Here is a 13,602-nt window from a genome sequence, read left to right as displayed (position 1 = left end):
ACTGCCTGAATGCCACCGATAGTGCCACCTACTAACGATTCCACTCATACACGTGGATCATTTTAGAGTATTCCAGGTACCCTTGTGCCCTGTACTGTTGGAATGGGATTACTACTTTTATCATTTTCTTTAAAGTAAGTTGAATTTTTAAATCTCTGCGTATTTAAAAAATAGGCAAACAGCACTTCCTTAGGGTGAATTTCACAAAACAATGCCAGTGCCAAGCACTGGCAAACACTGCCAAAAATTAAGCATTGGATAAATGCAAACATTTCAGAATATAAACCTTCTAATAAAGGAGGCAGTTAGAAGCTCCTCTTTGTGAATAGAGACCGAGAACCAAGGGGCTCGGGTGTGGCTTGAGTTTAGCAGCTGTGGATAGACAATAAAGCGGTGAAAAAAAGAAACTGAGGGGATACGGTGAATAAACCACCTTGGATGTGCACACCCTGGGGTATAAATGAAGGAAACTGATCAGTTTCTTGTGATATTTGCTCACTGACCGCTCCAAAGTTAAACCAAGGGTGACTGGAGGGTTCCAAGACAAGCCCATAGGAAACAACAGCAGGACATTGGACTTTGATTAGGGCTTCCCGGTCTGTATTCGTTTGCAAAAACTGTAAAATACAAAAAATGTTGTTCTACTGTTAACTGTAATCGACAGGCCCGCACCTGTGGCTATTATTAGCATAAGGAGTTTACAAAAGGAGTAAGATTTTCTGATTAAGAGTAAATAGCTTGAGGTAAACACATGTGCTGGTACTAGGGCCCACATTACAGATAGGACACACTGCTCTTGTTTGCACCATGGCACACCTTTACCTGGGTGAGTTGGGGGCAGGCCAGGTCAGTGCATTCCATCACAATAAATGCCCTGTCCCCATCACAGCTGCAAACTCGCCCATGCCATGTGGGCAGCTCAGTGAGAGATTCTCCGGCTGCTTGAAGGCGCTGGTCTGCCTTCGACTGTGCAGGCAGCAGCCTGGACTGCAGTAGAGACGGGGACATGGCTCCCCCTGCAGGCAGGTGCAGTGCATGACCTGGAAGAAGATGAGGCCCAAGTACTAAATGTGAGTCAGATTAGAGCAGTTAAGCAAATGAGTGAGTATAGCTTATCGGACCTAGAGATGCTGTTCAGAGCAAATCATATTAGATCATAGGACATTGGGTGCAACATAGGATCGGTGATCCGGACTAGGTTTCTGCACAGGGCGGGTATGGCCGACCAGGAGGCGCACAAGGCAGATGTGGCAAACATAAGCCCGGCTCAGAGTCGGTATGGTGGACTAGCGGGTGCAGAAGGCAGGTGTGTAGAACCAGAGGTCGGCACAGGATTAGTGTGGTGGACTAGCTGTGGCTGTGCGAGGCAGGTGTGGAGTACTAGGGTAGTGGACAGTGTTGGTGTGATCGACTAGGGTGGTGCTATGAATGCCGGTGTAGGGAATACAGAGGACAGGACACCAGACCGTGGGAAGCCGCTGCTCCCTGAACTCCATGATGGGCACAATCGGTGACTAACTTAGAAACGTCATCAAGAGCTCCAAAGAAAAGGCAGCAGAATGGCACTCATTAAGAAGGTCAGTGTCATGTAGACGAATCCTGCTTACCTCTCCACTTGTCGGGGACTCATCTGCCCACCCCATTCCTTCAGTAAACCCCATTCCCAGGAGAACTGCAGGTCAGAGACAAGCAGGTGTTCATGGCTCACATAGTGATGCCATACCATCTGGACTCAAAGAAGGGGCTAATTAAAACGGAGTCCCTCATATCTCTAAATATACATGGGAAACATGAGCTGCAAGTAGAAAGCTTTCTGAAAAGTGGAATGGGGGGTGGGGGGGTCACTCATTCCTCTGGTGACCAGAACCTCTTGTCCGGGAGGCTAACTTTAGTCCATATGGCCATCAGAACAGCCAGTCTATATTTGCGGCTGCTTTCCAGAAGGCTGGGTAAGAGAATATCCAGGGCTTGTTCTGCCTGGGAGTAGAAGCCGAAGAATGTCGAGAGGCCAGACAAACCCCATCTGGTGGGGGAGCACCCAGGAGGGCGGAGGGTGGGTTTCTTAAACCTCAGCTAAACCCCTGGCTTGTCCTCCGAGGGTTTGAGGACATTTTTGTGCTGTTGGATGGCTCCCTTTGAGGCAACTCTATTCTCTGATGGCAGAGTGATGGTGAGGAAACCTGCTATCAATCCTTCTCGAGTGGCATTATCCACCGGTCACTGTTTCCATCACAGGTCTCATTGTAAGCCTAGGCGCCTAGAAGAACCCGAAGGGCATTCAGAGATGTTCCCACTGGTGTAGACTTCCATATAAGTTCATGTATATGGTACCTTGCAATGTGAGCTCCAAACCTATTCTTCTTACCTTGAGGACTCCCCTGGGGACGGAATCCATGGAAGAGCCAATCCACTCATTAGGCGGGTGCGAATGAAAATGGTTGCTGCTTACCTTGTTCTAACTCACCTGGAAACGCAAGAACTTCAGCAAGCAGCTTTCAATGGCTTGGTACAAGAGTCACAGACACAGTATTGGGCATGGGATTATGGAGAGTGTTTATGATGATCTGCATCATAAAATGTTATTCATCTGAAGTTTGGCTTATGGGAGGACCAACCCCACTTCCCCTTTAAGGAGAGGTTCATGTAGAAAGGGAGCACTGTGCAAAAGTGGCATCTGCCACGATGCGGGGTTGCCGTCGGATGCGCTGTTGAATGGCAGGCATGTGGAAGGGGTATGGCCCGAGAGCAGGTGGGGTTATGCTTCCCCCACACTCCTTTAGAAATAGACTCCTCATAGTGTGCATTGTTTGTGGCCAAACGGACCATGGGGGCCTGAACCCCTCAGGATCCTGCTACATCAATACATAAAACATGGCATGACTCAATGAATGGGCACACATATGGAGAGCTCACAATGGAGTCAAGTGTATCTTGTGAACAGGTCATGCCTTACCCACCTGCATGGCCTCCTGGTAGCCCAGGGTGTCGTTAAGCTGTTCTTCTATCCTGCTCGATCTCTCTATCCATAACTTGTTCAAGCTGCTCCAGGTCGAGTAGAGCTGAGAACAAAGAGAGCGGGTAAATGCAGACAGCTGAGATCTTCACTATACACACATCTTGTCTTTGCCCTCTAAAGGTTTCTCCTCTGTCCATCTTACTCTCTTCTTCTGTCCAATACCCTCTATTGTACATACTTCTTCTACCCTCCACTCTGGCCTTTTGCCCAAACTTTCAGCGCCACTGTCCCTCTCCTCAGCCTTTATCCGACTCTCCCATCCTAATTTTCTCCCCAGCCTCTTATATTCTAAAATACTTCACCAATTTCTCTTTCTTCTTGTTTTATGCCTGGGCTCTAATCCACAGTCAGAATCCCTGAACACACCCCTCTGATCATTTTTCTCCATTATGTTCAGTCACTTTCAACCAGCTTCACCCCATCTCAACCAATCTGTCTGCTTTCCATTGCTCTTGTCTAAGATAACCATCAGGTTTCCAGGCCTGGGCTTTTCCTTTTACCTGATGCTCTTTACTCCAAACTGCCCTAAGATTGGAAGAATCAAAATGACAACCACTATATGTCTTGGAGTGTTCTAGGTAGGTGGCTTATTTAATAGAGCCCAGCCCCTTAGGCGAAGTGTCAGAGCACAAGGAGTCCTATACTAATCCTCTTGCCCAACCTAGGCTACGGTGGCCACTTCCGACTCACATCATCCATGCTCTTGGTGACATCAGGCTTATCCATGTCCCCACACAAGGATATCAGCTCCACGCCAAGAAGTCCCAGTGTGTCCAGGTCCTGCTGAAGAGCGTCGATTTCTTCCCGGAGGACCTTATAGGAGATACAGAAACAAGGTCACCGTAAGTAATTCACTGAATGGGAAAGGGCAAGGCAGGCTCGCATGGAGTGTAGATGAACTTTATGATACTCAGCAGGAGTTCTGGTGACTATAACATGTTTATTGAGAGAATGGGCATGAACAGAGACAAAGTGGTACTATAAAACAACTGTAAATGTAGATGAAGGTGCACCAGGCATAATGTTCCTAAATGGGCCATCTAGTGAACATTGTCACTTTACTCCACTCAACTCTACCGGAGACATTCAATAATGAGCATAATGGACTCCATCAGCAAAACAAAGATGGTCAAATACATGGGATTTCTGGAATCCACAAACCAATCAGAGATCAAACAAAAGGAAATCATTCTGCAATCAAAAATAAATCTGAAAACATCAAAGGGCTATTCAGAAATATCTTTGGGCACTTGTTTTTATCCATGATACGGCACATTCGGTTAGATGAGATGGCTACTCCTCGAATAACAATGTTGGTGAAAAATGTTTGTGTGTGACTTATCTTTAGAAGTATCAGTCCTACCACTTAGATTTCAAGTATGCATTCTCCAGGTCTTATCCTGACCAGTGTTCAGTGCATTGCCAATGCTCTCCATACCTGCATGGTGTTCAGCCTTGCACGGATAGAATCAGTATCTGGTCCTGGCTCCTCCATTTCCAGCACGATCTGCTGAGTGTCGCTCAGTGTGACTGAGAGGTCAGCTAGCCCATGCCAGAACCGGTCAGCTAAGGTCAGTAGACTCTTCAGCCAGCACGCTCTCTCATTGGCCTGATTGTGAAGCTTGGTCCACTGATCCTGCAGCTGTTGTGTCCGATCCTGCACCCCTGAAAAATGAGGATAAAGTTTTCTAATCCTGGTCAGTTCTGGGGTATAAATTATTATTTAAGACTCAAAGCTCCACATAACAGTTGCACAAGGCACTGTGTAGCTCAATCCCTGAAGACATAAAAGGGTTCTTATACAATGCACACACTGACACCAATTGCCAGTAATTGTTTCTCTTCACATCCTGCTGTAATGGTCTTCAATGTGACTGTCAACAAGTTCATGCTCCAAAGATGGGTTTAGAGTTTACAAAGCTGCTAAGGCAGAAACACAAAGGTTGAAATGATATTTTAACCATCCGCCAAAGTCTAAAGCTAACTCTGTTTTACATGCATGTAACAGTGAGCCAACATGGTGAGCCTTCTCTCCCAACAGTGGTACAAAAGGGGGTGGTGATGGACGGAGCATCAGAACCAATCAAACACTCACACCCAGTCAACAGATCCGGGTTTGATCCATCACCGTTCTTTAGCCCACTCTGCCACCCCAGTTCAGACATGGCCATATGCAAATCAGTCTGACCCTGTGCCTCATGGGAACAGTCCAGCCCGAACTGCCAAGCCATGCCTTCCCTGGACCGGAAACAAGCTTCCTAGGACCGGTTTCTGGCATTTCAGCCGTCTTCAGCCAGGCTTGCTTGAATCCAGTGGCAAAGTGAGCAAGGGACTCACGTCTGAGCATACCCTGCCAACTTATGGCGAACAAAGCGGTACAAAAGGGGGTGGTGATGGACGGAGCATCAGAACCAATCAAACACTCACGCCCAGTCAACAGATCCGGGTTTGATCCATCACCGTTCTTTAGCCCACTCTGCCACCCCAGTTCAGACATGGCCATATGCAAATCAGTCTGACCCTGTGCCTCATGGGAACAGTCCAGCCCGAACTGCCAAGCCATGCCTTCCCTGGACCGGAAACAAGCTTCCTAGGACCGGTTTCTGGCATTTCAGCCGTCTTCAGCCAGGCTTGCTTGAATCCAGTGGCAAAGTGAGCAAGGGACTCACGTCTGAGCATACCCTGCCAACTTATGGCGAACAAAGCGGTATGGCCATGTCTAAACTGGGGTGGTGTAGTGGGCAAAAGAACGATGGATTTAACCCAGATCTCTTGACTGGGGGAGAATGTCTGCATTGTCAGCATTCCGTCCATCAATTGTTTGTTGTAACGCTTTTCGCCCTAAGTGGGATGGGTATTCCCAGACGTGGGACCCGTGCTCACTACGCCACTGGAGTCAAGCTATCCTGGCTGATGACGGCTGATAGCCAGAAACCGGTCCTAGGATGCTTGATTCCGGTCCAGGTAAGACATGGCTTGGCAGTTCGGGCTGGACTGTTCCCATGAGGCACAGGGTCAAGACTGATTTGCATATGGCCATGTCTAAACTGGGGTGGTGTAGTGGGCAAAAGAACGATGGATTTAACCCAGATCTCTTGACTGGGGGATAATGTCTGCATTGTCAGCATTCCGTCCATCAATTGTTTGTTGTAACGCTTCTCTCCCAACAGTGACATGTAGTAAAGAGGACATGGGATACAGAAATAAACTCTATAATAAATGGAGCATGAAAAACATTGACTCAAACTCAAAAATATGTTCTAAGAGATACAAATTACAAAAACAGAGACTCAAAAATATGCACTAAGAAACAGACTACAACAACAGGCAATCGAAACATCTGAAACTCAAAAATTTGGAGTACAGAAATATAGATTGCAAAAACCAAGACTTAAAAATACAAATCACGGTAAAAAGACTACGTAAAACTAGAAGAAAAGGTTATTTACCCATAATCTGTATCAGGGGACTCTTCATTGAAGTCATACCCACTGTGTCCATAGATATTCACTTCATAAATGAATATCAGGTGCCAGTAGCGATATGTGCATAAGATCGCACCTTTTGTCGGCCCATCAGATCAGATTAGATTAGTTTACTAAATGTAATCTTTAGAATTGAGGAAAGCACCTTTCCATGTCCGCATTACAACAGCTTTGTTGCTAAAGGGTTGAAAGTTAATACCAGGAAGGAAAGAATGCAGCCACATAGGCCTACATTGAAAACCTTGACATCCTGTCCCTTTAAGATCCCAGGAGCCACCCATTCTGCACTGCCTCCCACAGCCAGCTCCTTTTAATGAAACTAAATGCGCATTTCCCAATGCCCAACTCTATCCAGCCAGGACACGGGCAGGTAATTTATGTGGTCAATAAACATTCCTATGATGCCGAACTGGAGCTACAAGTACCAACCTTTCCTTTGCATCGTAGGATCGTCATTGAATTGACAATCACAAACGCTTGAATAGAGTAGAGTTCAAAATTAAATCTGAGAAAGCAGCTGTTGGTCAGTAGTTAGACTATGAAAATGAGGATTAAAAAAACTGCATTTTGTTTGCAGAGTCATAGAGCACTTGAACACGTTTTAAAGTGTTTCTTGACCCACTCTATCACCTGTCGGAGTGTCTGAGTCTGGGCAATAATGTCTAGTAAGCGGGTACAGAGAGTTCCAAGTTGCAGACTTACAAATGCTAGAAATAGGAACATTTCTTAGCCCTTTTGTCATAGCTGACTTAGCCCTTATGGGGTGAGCCTGCGGTCTCCCTGGGAGTGGTTTGTTTGCTAAATGATATCAGATAGAGATGCAAGTAATGATCCATCCACCAATAGACCGTTCTGCAGTTGCTAAACCCTGTTTAAAATGGCCATAATTCATGGACGGCCAATTGGATTTTGTAAAGGTTTTAGTTTTGTCTTGGTACAAATTACCCTCTTGCATCTAATTAGTAAAGGGATTGATCAGCAAGTACGGGAGCATGGGAGGAACATTGGTAACGTAATGATCTGATTGATCTAGACATCATCTTTGGGAGAAAAAAATGTGTCCTCATCAATACACTGGAAGACAGAGCGGGCATGTCGCTCACTCTTCAAGCAGAGTTGATGGTAACAATGAAGGCTGCTTCCCATGAAAGGTGCTGGAATGTAGCCTTGTGAATAGGTTCAAATGGAGGATCCATTAATTACAAAAGAAATAGTTTCATTTACCATGGAAGAGATGGCCTACAAACGGGCGGATATACTTTGTGTCCCTCCAAGAAGTCTTTCATTGGTGGAACCTTCAAAAATAAAATCTGATCTGGGGATCACCTATATACTATGACAGATGCCAGTTATACTTTAATGGATGCAAACTGAAACATATACTATGCAAAGTGTAGGAGACAAGCAATAGGATTGTGACCATTTCTTTAGCATCATGAACAGAAATATTTCCACGTAACGGAATAACAAGATTTTATCGAAGGGCATTTAGCCTCTTGTAAAATCTTCCTGCAGGCAGAAGGAAGATTTAAATGTCCATACCGTCAGATCTCATAGCCATGCTGCCAAATTCAGCAAAGTCAAGTTTGGATGTTGGACTTGTCCTTTAAGTCTTTTTAGTAGATTGGGTGGCTGCCTCCTGTGTGGTTTCAAGAACATTTGTAACAGTTCCGGATACCACTATTGTCTTGCCCAGGCTGCTGCTATCTGTGTCTCTCCTCTGTCCCATGGAGGCAAATCTTCTCTTTCCTTCAGGGTGCGCTTGGAAAAGTTCCTGCAGAGTGAATACCCGTCAGGAATGTGACATTCAGGATGGCAGATGTTACAGAGGTCATGAGGGTCTGACTTAGCCTTCTTTCTTCCACAAGCAGGACACTTGTCAAATAAAGATGGCATTTTATTTGACAATTGAATTTTCTTTTTCTGTCCAAAAATGTCAGAAAAACACAGGCACTGATAAAATCTGATGAGTGAAGTAGTTGTAAAACATTTCCTAGTGATATTTCTGAGAAAAAACAGCGAAAAAGGCCAAGCTCAGTGCTCCAAGATCTTGACACCAGGACCCGGAAGAAAGAACTGAGGTAACTGCCACCTGCTGGGCACAATGGTGTACTGGTGGGCAATGAGCCCTTAAAGGCGCAGGCGCTCTTTTCACATCTACATAATGACATCCTATGGGGATACACTGTCCTCTCCTCTTTCATCTTTCTCCTTTTAAAAAGGGTTTATGAAAGATGCAAACAGTCAAATACCACAAACCCAGTTAATTTGCCTGAATTTTTAAATATATTTATTACTCTTTTTTAATGTAATCTGAAGCAAATGCCCAAGGTAGCCTTCCTTATTGGCTGAAAAACAATGTTTTAAATATTTCTCCAGGCCCTAATGGAGAAAGGCTAACGTCCACACATTTTTTATTTTTTATTTTATATATTTATAAAGTTTTATATAGCACAAACATGACCAGTGAGAGTATCAGAGCGCTTTGCAGATGATAGGAAATAAGAAGCAAAAGTACAAACAATAACAATCAAGAGAGGTACAGAATGTGAAGGTCACAAATTGAGGAAAGTTACTTCCATAGAACAATTCAACCGGACAATAAACATGATCCAACAATCCAGAAATAATCATGGGTGAAAATCTAGATTCAAATTGTGTGACCTAGAGCAGAAATGTGTTCATAAGTAGTATTTTAAACTTATTTTTTTGAAAAATGCAGTTGAAAGGATCAGTCTGATTTCGGGCGGTAGGGAGTTCCAAATTCTTGGGGCAATTCCAGAAAAGGTACTGTTGCAAGTTTTCTTTTTATGGAATTTCTGTGGTATCAGCAATAAGGTGCTGGTGCTCCTAGAGGATCTGCACCCACCAGATAATTCTAGTTTTTGTGCCACGTACCTTGGGGTGTTGTAGTGTAGCACTTTATAGGTCAGGCAAGGAATTTTTTGTTGTATCCGTGTCTTATATGGGAGCCAGTTTAGGGATTTTAATCCAGGTAGATGTGTTTGTTTCGTCTTGTTCCTGTGATGAGCCTAGCCTCATTGTTAAGAGAGGTCCTTAGAGGCACCAACTTGGATCCAGGAAGGCCATAAAGCGTTGCACTTCTATATTCCAAACTGGGAATAACTAGGGCTTGGACTGCTGGTTTCAAGTGGTCAGGGGGGGGGAGGAAGGGTTTTAATTTCCTTAAAATGTTCATATGGTATTTCGCTCCTTTGATAGCAGTACTGATGTGGTCCTGCATGTTCAGGTTCTTGTGAAGTGTTATTCCCAGAGATCTCGTAGAATCTATAATGCATGGTGAGCAGTTGTGAACAGATAAATGCTTCATCCATAAATCTATCTAGAGCATGTGTTTGGGTGGGACGATTAGGAGGAATTCTGTTTGATAGAATTTAGTTGGAGGTGGTTGCCAGTTTTGCGTATTTTGTAGAGTTGTGTTGAGGGACCTCATATTTTCTGGGGAACAGTTTTTCAGGTACAATTGGGTGTCATCAGCATACATGTGATAATGAATGTTGGAGAATTTCAAACTCTCAGCTAGACGTACCATGAATCGGTTGAAGAGTGTCGGTGAAAGATAGGACCCCTGTGTGATCGCTAACATGACCAGTGTGGCATTCGACAGGGACTGGTTAAACTGGATTCTTTGGGTTCCGTTGTAGAGAAATGAGGTGAACAAATTTAAGATGGACCTTGAAAATCCCATCCTGCATGCAAGTAAATCAAGTAGACAGTCATGCTTAACCGTATTGAACGCAGACGATAAGTCTAGCAGAATTGGAAGGCAAGATTCGGTCTTATCTAACACTTTTATCAAGTCATCCACTATTTGTGCGAGAGCTAATTCAGTGTTGTGGCCTTGATGGAAGCATTTGATCTTGTTCTAGAAGTTGGAATTGTTCTATATGGTTGAAAAGTTTGACCTGGAGACATTTTCAAGGAGCTTCGCCAAAGTGGGATTGTTGAAGATTGGGCAGAAATGTTTAGTTCTGAGCGATCTGAAGTGGGATTTCTCAGAATAGGGGTTACCTGCCCTACTTTTAGACAGTCCGGCACAGTGCCTTGACAAAGCAAGGCATTTATTATCTTGGTAAAAGTGGGAGAATAGAAGATTTGTTCTCCCTGAAGATATTCGATGGTAGCAGGTCGTTGAAGTGGTTTGAAGGTTGCAGCGCTGTAAGAATGTGGTCAGCGTCGCTTTCACTACGGGTTGGGAATGAATTTCAAGAAGCGTTGTTTTTTGGGGGAGGGGGGGGTGCCCTGGGAGACCAGGAGGCTCAGCAATCCATGAAGGAGGGTGTTGATATGTGGTATAAGTGGAATGGGCACTCTTGCTGTCCGAAGATCATTTTTGACTATTTCTGACTTTCCCAGGAAGGAGCAGGAAAAATCCTCACAGTTTGGTAGCCTATTGAACCCATCGAAGAATGATTAGGTTGATTGTTAGATTATTGTTTGACAAGTGTAGAAGAATTTTTCAGAACAGTTTCTGGCTAAGTCTAGTTGGGTTCTAAAGTCTGATTTAATTTAGGATAGGTGCTCCTCACTGATCTTAAGCAATTTAGGTGTTCGATGGACAGAGTGAATCTTCATACTAAATCAGCTAGTCTCAGATTGTGTCTTTCTGCATTTAGGCTGTCATTGAACCTCGGTTTAGAGTCTTTGGTGGACATTCTTTTTAGTTGTAAGGGCACAATCGAGTCTTGGATGTTGATAATTGAAGTATTGAAGTGATCTGTGAGGACGTGGACATCTAGAACCTACCACATCCACCTAAGGGGGAACAATGCTGTTGCTAATGGAAATCAGATCATTAAGGTTTATGTTCCACAAACTCCTTTTCTATTGTTTAGGTTTCTTTAGTTGAGCCTTTTTAGTACTCACAACATCTATGATGAGGAAGGTGATAAGGTATTGATCTGTTCAGTGAAAGGCATGATAGATTTGAGTTAGATGTTGTCCACTTTCACAATAATTAGGTTCAAGTTCTCTCTCTTGTTGTGTGAAGGGCAGTCACAAATTTAGATCAGATTGAGGTCTGCTAGAAAGGTTTTAAAGGTGTTCACTGAAGGGTCATTCAGGTCATTCCAGTGTAGGATGAAGTCTCCAATGAAGATCTGGGTATCTTGATGGCCAGTGTTGATTGTGAGGACTTCCCGATTTGTTCGATGAATGGTAGGTTGTCTCCCGGTGAATGGTAGATCGCGTGAAGTTTCCAAATGAGTCTGTTGTTCCTTGCAATATCAATGCATAGGTATTTGCAAGCGGAGAGAGTGGCTGTTCCACAGAGAGAATGTAAAGGTAGATGTAGGCGACCCAACCACCAGGTCTGTTAGGTCTAATGTTGTTGTGACTAGGGGGGACTACTAAGTACAGTATAGAAGCATAAGCATCCTTTAGCCATGTTTCGGTAGAGATGACTAGATCGAACTCATGTGTGAGGATGAGGTAAAAAATATCTGGTTCTCCATCTCTGATGAGGAGAGGAAGAGAGGTGGAAAGAAAGCCTAGAGCATGAGTTATCAGCTTGGGTGTGAGTACTATAAAAGTTAATCAGAGACCTGTTGGGCCTCTGGTGATCACCAGTTCTGGGGTGATGTTTGTGAGGCTTTATATTTCTGCCTTGAGCTGAAGAAGCTTCAGTGAAATCTCTTCTAGTTTAGAATCCAGATGTGTGAAAACAATTGGTCATAGTGTTGGGTGGAGGCAAGGTGGTGAGGGGTTGCCTTAGGTTGTGGTGTAGAATGTTGCTGGTCTAGGAGAACCAGGTTTGGTTGGGGATGGAGTTAGTTGGGAAAGGGGGAAGTGAGGGGATCAAGAGCTGCCTGAGGCTCATATGAGACAAGTTCTTAGTCAAGTTAGGATATTCAGACTACGAGAGTGTCAACAATTGTGCCTTGGGGGGAGTCCAGGGAATGCAAGCGGGACCCACAAAGGTGAATTCGGAAGTTGTCGCACCCCGACTGACTTCGATTCAAGGTTGGCATCCTCATAATAGTAGTCTGAGGTGTGGGGCAAATGCACTAGAGGTCGCGACACAACCGATCATTGTCAGCTAAATGCTGCCACACAGAACTGGGAGAGAGAGGCCTGCGAGGGTGTCTCGAGCGGGGGGAAGATGCCCTCAATCCTGTGTTCCGAGATGCAGGCAGCCTGGACCAACAGCCGACTGTTGTCGGCTCAACACTGCTGCATAGACTGGGCTACAATCCAAACAGCCCAAAGTTCCATTTGGGCCAGACCAGGTTACAATGGGCACGATCACCAGCAAGGTGATACAGTGCGAGACAGCTCACCAGCCCTTTGAACCCTTGCTGCTGCAGATCGGTCCAACACAGGGGAACGGCAGGTGCTAGAGCCAAACAAATAGTACAGGTCACGATCTATCACCAGTCATCTAAACCCTCTCTGCTGCCGATCAACCTCCTCCCTAAATCCTCAGCCACCCTGTAGGATGAGGTGGGAAGATAGTGTCAATGAAAGGGTCCGAACCCGGTCAGGAGCAACAAGAGGTGCAAGGTTTACAGCCAGCCTCTGATTCCTCTAAAGTGGCAATGGCAAAGGGCAGAGCGTTCCCACCGGTGATGATCGTCTGCCACTGCCCTTGTGGCGGTAGGCATAGAGGTAGTATTGGACCTGTAGGCATTAACTTAATCCACGCAAACTTATTATCAGGGAAGGAGAGTACCTCGCCAGAAAGCAATCCGTGGATGGTGAGGGCAATTCAAGGTGGGTCCCCCGTAGGTCCTTGGTTCTCAGTGTGATGTTGAGTGGAAGTGGGTTGCTTGGCTGGGTAAAGATAGGGATATTCCTCGATTACTTATCTTTAACCCAGGAGCACCTCCTATGAGGCTCAGTCTCAGTGGCCATCTTGTTGAAAATGAAGAAGATATATTGTAAAGAAGAGTTCCTGGGACCCCACACATGGGCAGGATTATGCAGTGCTTATGACTATTAATGGAGATCCCAAGAGAGAGCAAAAAATGTTCAACTGAAGTTAATTAAAAGAATCGCTTGCAAAGATAACTCCTGAGCACTCAGAAGAAGTTAAGTGCCTCATACTATAGCAGAGGTGGCATACTGCAGCAAGTAGGTAAA

At 45.0% G+C, this 13,602-nt stretch overlaps 1 protein-coding gene across 5 annotated transcripts in view; it reads right to left on the bottom strand.

Moving 5' to 3' along the window:
- The window catches only part of LOC146830407 (microtubule-actin cross-linking factor 1, isoforms 6/7-like), a 456,496-nt gene that overhangs the window by 240,879 nt on the left and 202,015 nt on the right, over positions 1-13,602 (bottom strand). For all 5 annotated transcript variants that reach the window (XM_085604595.1, XM_085604596.1, XM_085604592.1 and 2 more), the window contains 3 exons: positions 4,455-4,681; positions 3,707-3,829; positions 2,958-3,059 (listed from right to left, as the gene is read on the bottom strand). In XM_085604595.1, the coding sequence (XP_085460721.1) occupies positions 2,958-3,059; positions 3,707-3,829; positions 4,455-4,681 (452 nt within the window). The remainder of the gene's footprint in view (positions 1-2,957; positions 3,060-3,706; positions 3,830-4,454; positions 4,682-13,602) is intronic.

The sequence above is a fragment of the Triturus cristatus genome, chromosome 5_1 (assembly GCF_964204655.1).
Source record: "Triturus cristatus chromosome 5_1, aTriCri1.1, whole genome shotgun sequence".
NCBI lineage: Eukaryota > Metazoa > Chordata > Amphibia > Caudata > Salamandridae > Triturus > Triturus cristatus.
The sequence above is the reverse complement of the archived record's forward strand: the minus strand, read 5'-3'. Positions and strand labels throughout refer to the sequence as shown.